The sequence below is a fragment of the Etheostoma spectabile genome, chromosome 5, assembly GCF_008692095.1.
Source record: "Etheostoma spectabile isolate EspeVRDwgs_2016 chromosome 5, UIUC_Espe_1.0, whole genome shotgun sequence".
NCBI lineage: Eukaryota > Metazoa > Chordata > Actinopteri > Perciformes > Percidae > Etheostoma > Etheostoma spectabile.
The window spans coordinates 19,977,396-19,984,581 of NC_045737.1; the positions used below are offsets into that span (position 1 = coordinate 19,977,396).

Here is a 7,186-nt window from a genome sequence, read left to right on the forward strand (position 1 = left end):
ACCACTACCCTAATATTTGTTTAGACTTTCACAATTCTCCATTAATTTTCCATGACCCACCATCATCGTCACCCATAGAAACAGTTTTTGTGCATCTCACCATTCATCTTTTCAAACATCTTGTAACATTAGAACCTGTGCAGCTAGAAACAACAATCGCACTGCACACAAAGCTGTGTTTTTTTTTATCTCATTGGGCCAATTTGAGTGCTTGATAAAGGGATCCTAAGCTTTGTGACATCCAGTAAACCAGCCACTGAGTGTAAGCTCATCAGGTAACGTCATGGTATGTTGAAATTAGCTTTTCGGAATCCCGGTTTGCCTTTTCCAGCGGGGGATGCAGTGGGTGTGCGTCTAAGCTGTCTGGACTCCTGTGTAACCCTGATGCTTCTGCTGACGTGGGAATCTGTTTTTCTTATACCTGTAAAAAAAAACAAAAAAAAACAGAATATTTATTCAATCTAAAAAGGTGCTATCCAAATCATTAACTTTGTATTCTACCATCATTAAATACAAATCATTGGGATAAACAGAAAAGTGCAGGGTGACCAGGTTTAAGTGTCCAAAGAAACAACTTTGAGATCGCAATCACTGTCTGTGGTTTGACGTGTCTCTCACAGGAAACAGGATGTTGGGGAAGACTTTCCATCGTGAGGGGTTTGATTTGAAGCAAAAGGTAGGCTACATCTGCAGGTTTTACATGGTGACACGGGAGGTGTCTGAGTCACCTTTATGATCACACTTTATTTAGCTGAATTTGAACAAAACCATGAACTACATTAGCCAAAAAAAGAAGAGTTTGAGTTTCCAATTTTAAGTAGTTTGCTGTATATATAATCGGATCTGATAAAAAATCAAAGTTATTTGTGGAGTCCTTAAAGTCTATTTTTTCTTTAAAAAGTGAAGAAGCCCCCAGTCTATTTAGATTAACCTGCTTCCTACAGAAAGCAACTTGTTTTAGGAAGAAAATGGCACCTTATTCTATAACATTCATGAAACCAGATGAGTTCTAATACATTCAGCAGGTTGAAATTATCTCATCTTGATGGCAAATTTTTCACTTATTTTAAGAAAATATAAATAACATTTTAGTGTGTGCAGCAAGTGATATGTGCAACATACTGTTTTTAAATAAAGTTAAAAGTACATTATTTATGTATATATAAAGTGGCATAAAATAGAAATATTAAGTACAAATACCTCAAAGTTATAAAGTTATAAGTTCCTCAACCATGTAATCCCTGATTTTTTTGGCCATTTAGGGGTAGCGGAAACAAGCTGTTTGCAATACAACAATTACATGTCATCACCTTTTAAGTTCAAATACCAATTCAAATCTGGTTTCGGTCTCTGCCAACTCCTGAGGGAAATGTTTGTCTCTTTAGCTGCTTAATGCGTCACGCTATGTTCACCAGCTAATCGATAACTGTGTCTGTCTGCCGTTTGGTGCTAAGTGGGTAATGTGCAGTTGGTTTTTTAGCCCCCCCTCCCACTCCCAAATGAAATCAGCTACTTGCTGCAGCCAAAAAGGATGAGAGCTGTGAGTAGGGCTCGGTACGAAATGTAATACTTTTTAGGCCCCGACCGAAATGCCTCTGAAGTATCAAGTATCAAAAACTGCCTCATCATTCAACGCCCAATTGGTAGAAGCATGTTGCTTGCATGTTGGCTCACTAACACTAATAAAGTTATTAAAAAAATTCAAGCACAAAAGTACTGTTTTAAGCTAAATTGATATCAGCCTTAAAATAAATAGATTATCTTGCTATGCTGTTTATATTACTTAGATTGTATGAGTCCAATATTTTTTGAGTGAATTTAAATCAAGTGACAGCAAACCTTTATGCTACTTCAAAACCTCAGAACAACCAAAAACAACCAAAAAACAACCAAACGGGAACGTTGTGTGAAGGTACGGTGCAACCGCAGGGGAACGTTACAGTTGGTTGGTTCTCTTGACGTTTAGGGAACGTTATAACCAGGAGGGAACGTTCCCTAAACGTTAGTTTTTGGTTTGGTTCGAACTAACCTTCAGAGCAGGGGTTCCCAAAACTTTCAGCCCACGACCCCCAAAGTAACGGTGCAAGTGACTTGCGACCCCCCCCACTACAAACGTATATAAACATTGCCCGCAACCGCACACGCACTATAGACGCATCCAAACACGAGCATATTGACAACGCAAAATTTGGAGTTGGAGACCGCTACTCGGAGATCATCCTCCACCTTCAGGCGCGCTGTACACTGACCTGCTACAACTGATTCTGTCGCTAATATGTCGTAAATCTGTCGCAATGACCTCTGGGGTCAGAGAGGTCAAAGAAAATCAAAAGAGCTGTTCCCTTTTTTTTTAATTGCATGGTTTTATTTTAAATGTAGCCACTAGTTTTATCTTGTGTTAAAATCATGGCTAACATATGCTATTTCTAATCGTTTTTAAATTTCATTTTATTTCTGGAAATCAACTTGCGACCCCCCCCCCCCCCCCCCCCCCCCCCTCTGGCTTGCAACCCCCCTGTGGGTCCCGACCCCCACTTTGGGATTCACTGCTTTAGAGAACCAAAAACTAACGTCCCCTAACGTTCCCTAAACGTTCCCTAAACGTTCCCTAAACGTTCTGTGTTAGTGGGGCAAGATCTGATGTTTATGATTGTTGTCTAACGATACACACAGAAACCGGGCTCACGTAGTGAGAGCTTCAAAATAAATAAAAAGATTTGTGCCGCAATGTTGTAATTTCTTTTTGTTTAATAATTTTTGTATTGAAAAGTTGTTTAGGAACCGGTATCAAAGTTACGGTGTTGGTATCGGTTTTGAATATTTTTGAACAGTCCCTAGCCCTAGCTGTGAGAGTGAAACCCAACATTGCAGCCGGACATTAAACTTAACAATGAGCTGAAGCTCACCATAAAGCTCCGAAAAGTCGAGGTGAGCTGCAGATTCAGATAATTATTCTCTCAAGTGCATCACATTACGTACAGTACCTGAATAGATGTAACTTTCCACCACTGGTTATGAGTGGGGTTTTGGTGTATCCCAGTTGTGTGTTGCCTATGTATACTATAAGGTGCCGTTTGTAACATTTTTGTAACATTTTTGTTTAACATTTAGATTTAGATTTAATATTTAGATTTAACATTTAGATTTAGATTTAATATTTAGATTTAACATTTAGATTTAGATTGAGATTTAATATTTAGATTTAGATTTAACATTTAGATTTAGATTTAGATTTAACATTTAGATTTAGATTTAGATTTAACATTTAGATTTAGATTTAACATTTAGATTTAGATTTAGCATTTAGATTTAACATTTAACATTTAGGTGTAACATTTAATATTTGGATTTAACTATTTAAAATATTTCCAAGTTGACAAATATTGTTGTAAATGTGCAAGAAAGTGACCCTCAAAATTTCATACCAGTTTTTTAAACATTATTTAAAGCTAAATGTGACAAAATGTTGCTGTTATTTTCAGCACGAGCCGCTTTACAAACGGCGCCCCATAGTATACAACATATCCTGTTTTGAGAAATCTGAAGTACTCCAGTAGAAACTGCAGCATGTAATGTTTTTTTTTCCCATGTTTTTGATCATTTCTGACATCCAAGGAAATTGTGGAGAAACGGCACAGGTAGTCAAAGGTGACAACACAGCCAGTGGCCCTGGCCGGATATCCCAAAAATACAGGTATTGATAGTAACAAGTCCCATCATTATCAACGTAAGCAATAACAGTGGTTATTACCCTTCGTATATTAAACTCTCATAAATAGTACATTTATATCAAAAGTAAATACTATTTCAAACACAAGTACATTCATTCACAGACTAAAGCATTACCATTTGCAGAAGAAGTACAGAGCTCCAGCCAGACCTACAATCAGCAGAGTCACACAGAAAATGGTGACAATTATCTGCTCTTCTCCCATTGGCTTAACAAGGAGCTCCGGGTTGCTACACCTGGGGCCGTAGAAGCCCCTCCCACACCTGCAACACAAAGAGACCAGTCATAGCCTACATGATCACACAGATGATTAAAAGCAACACGCAAGCACACACACACACACACACACACACACACACACACACACACAAGATCGTACTTGCAGTGGTGTTCGTTGATGTCCACCAGCAGCATACACTGGCCGTTGTTCAGGCAATAGCTGTCAAAAGTGCTGTCGCAGTTCTGTATTGACCGCTTCACCACATGAGGGTGCTCTTCCCCGTGCCCTGAAACACCAACAGCAAGACAGCTGATGGAAACCTTTCACAGTAAAGTCTGCATCATTTTCATTGAATGGCAATAAACATTCAGACACAACATACAGACATGTGTTTATAGTATCAAGCCACCGCTGTGATAGCTTTTAATTACTTCAACTCTTGAAATGTTCAATTTTATTTTTTGCAGAATAGTGTAAGTGTTGGGATCTGTGGCTTGCAGAATCAGCTACATCTTTTAAAATAAAATAAAAAAAAATTCAAATTATGTAAGTCCATTTTTTAAGTTTCATTCGTATTGTAGCTGGAACGATCGGTGGATTGGACAATCGAAAGAAGAATTAATCATCAATTAATCGTTTGTAGATAAAACATTTGACGGTTCCAGGTTGTCAAATGTATAAATGTGCTGCTTTTTTTAAGTTTTACTTCACATTATAGTTAATTAAATGTTTTGTGGTTTTGGACAGCTGGTCACTCAGACAAAGCAGGACATGTGATGACGTCGCTGCGTGCCCAATGATATCAGGATGGCCATTTTCCACTGTTTTTTTTTATGTTTCGTAGACCAAAAATTTAATCATAGAGGGAAAAAATAGTTACTCTCATGTCTTATTTAATTGAGGTGTATTTTATTACATTTCATTTTCTGTAGGTCTATTTGCCTGGTTTTACGTGGCCTAATTGTGGAGTTGAAGTGTTTCATCGTTTTCCTCATTGCAAAGCCAAGCTGCTGTAAGTATATACCTCTTGTTTCTTCTGACCAACAGTCAAAATCACAGTTATATACAATTATCAAGACAAGAATAATAATACTTTGAATTGCGTGATTGTGTTAATGTTTAAAAGACATTTTAAATGCACAAGCACATTTCTCATACTTGAAAAATCCAGTGATTTGTTGCAGTTGTCTGGGTGAATACCTGCAGATAGAGAGGTGCTGTCTGCAGTCTGCAGTCTGGATGAGACGCTCCTGGTGAGAACACTCGGCCAGAGCAGCACGACGCCTGCTGAACAGAGAAAATTTGTCTCATCAATTTCACTAAAAGTAAGGTCAATAGGTCATTCTATGTGGACATTGACTTTTATGACTAGACAGTCTTTTACAGTCCAGACCAATCAATTAAACGCTTTTTAGACATCTCGGTTCATTTTTCACATTTCATTCAAAAACCTTGAAGTCATAACTTTAAAGTGTTTCCTAAACACTTTGATGTCATTTCACTTAACCTTATTTGTTGTTTGTAAAACCTTTATTTGACATGCAAACAGAGAATGTTACAGATGAAAATGTCTTCTTTTTTTTTCAACGATTTTCAATAACAATTTAAAAAAATATATGTGCTTTGAATTTGCATTTGTAACATGACATACTGTAAGTGAGAGAAGGGATCGTTTTCTTGATCATATAGTCCACAACACCCCAAATTTCTTGTAAGTGTAACTTACTTTGTCAATAAACCTGATTCTGATAATTCTACATGTTTGTTGACTGTCTTTAGATAAGCGCAAAGACCAAAATACTTTGTACTTAGACCAAAATCAGAAATCATATCTTAAAATCAAACATTTTGGTGAGAAAACTCAGATTTTCTGCATTTTTTTATGTGTAATTTTTGCCAACTAGTACGTTATGTAGCGTGGCTTCTGTTGCCTATAGCCATGCCTGTTCCAGCCTGCACAACTTTATAATGCACTGCATTTGTAGACGCCCACATTCTTGGAGGCAGGAGAGGGGAAAAAAAAAAAAACGTGATCCTAGATGCAAGATGTGTCTGGTTTTGACTGGTTATGAATCTGGTTATACCCGCTGTAAAAAGCCTCGCCATCGCGCCCTCTCTGGGTTTCTGTTCCTGTCTGTTGTTATGGCTGCAGAGATATTTTTCTCTGTGTTTTCTGTGAGAAGACTCAGCCTGGTTGTTGGGTGTTTCTGACGTGGCTGATTGGTGTAAAGTACATAGTGCACTTGAGTAAGTACTGACAAAGCAACATTTCTGTATTAGTATTTAATCACTGTCCAATCAGCCCATATATCGTCAGTCACTGACGCTAATCTGGCAGAGGTGGGATTCGGATATCCTCCTCCTCGCATTCATTTGGATGATAATTGCATCTTTATTTTACCAACTGGAGAACAAGGAAATTATTCTTTTTTTAAAAGTTGAATAGGCAGCACTGAACGGGTTAACCCAAAAGCGTATGAATCTAGGGCAAAGGTGAGCAGGGCCACAACTACATTGCTTTCTATCACCCACATAATCGAGAGCAGCTAAAGGAGAGAATGTTATATACTCCTATCATGATGGATAACTGGTTGATAGCAAAAACTCATGTGTGGCTACACAGTGAAAATTAACAAAGAGAGGAATCCAAATTGCAGTTGCATGGAGTTACTGCAAAACGCTGAAGTCGTTTATTTTAGGAGGAAAATCAAGTTATCACATTGTTCCCATCAGTACTCACAGCGTTGGAGAATGAGTATTTACTCAAGTACTGCACGTAAGCACAATTGTGAGGTACTTTTACTTTACTTATTTTGATTCTACTCCACTACACTTAGAAATATTGTACTTTTACTTGTTACAATGTATTACAATTACTGGTTAGTTTGCAGTTCACAACATTTTCATCTTGTGAGCCCTTATGAAGTAGTGTCTAATTGGGGCCCCTTGTCAAATTTCAGATGTCTGTGAGTTGTCAGCTGTTGATTTCCCTTCTTAACTTCTCAGTGGTTCCTTTTATATATCTTCTCCATGCCCAGTGGTGTAGAATTTGTCAATATTTCACAAAAAGCAGAGAGAACCTCAGGTCAGGAACCACTGGGCAAAACAACCAAATTAGCTCCAGCTCCACCAGCTCCAACAGTACAGCTGTTTAGGCTTTAATGAATCCATATTACCAATAATGTGAAATTTGGTTTATTGGTACATTTATTTACGCAAAGGACCGAGGTACTTCC

General features: G+C 37.8%; 1 protein-coding gene across 2 annotated transcripts in view; it reads right to left on the bottom strand.

Annotated features, from left to right (window-relative positions):
* Positions 1–7,186, bottom strand: part of LOC116688848 (proepiregulin) — a 9,013-nt gene that overhangs the window by 488 nt on the left and 1,339 nt on the right. Inside the window, exons 2-5 of one of the 2 annotated variants that reach the window (XM_032514937.1) lie at positions 5,151–5,234; positions 4,110–4,236; positions 3,847–3,993; positions 1–421 (exon numbers count right to left, since the gene is read on the bottom strand). The exon at positions 1–421 is cut by the window's left edge and continues 488 nt beyond it. In XM_032514937.1, the coding sequence (XP_032370828.1) occupies positions 355–421; positions 3,847–3,993; positions 4,110–4,236; positions 5,151–5,234 (425 nt within the window). In that variant the 3' untranslated portion in view covers positions 1–354. Of the gene's footprint in view, positions 422–3,846; positions 3,994–4,109; positions 4,237–5,150; positions 5,238–7,186 lie in introns of both variants that reach the window. The other variant, XM_032514936.1, reaches the window with a different exon arrangement.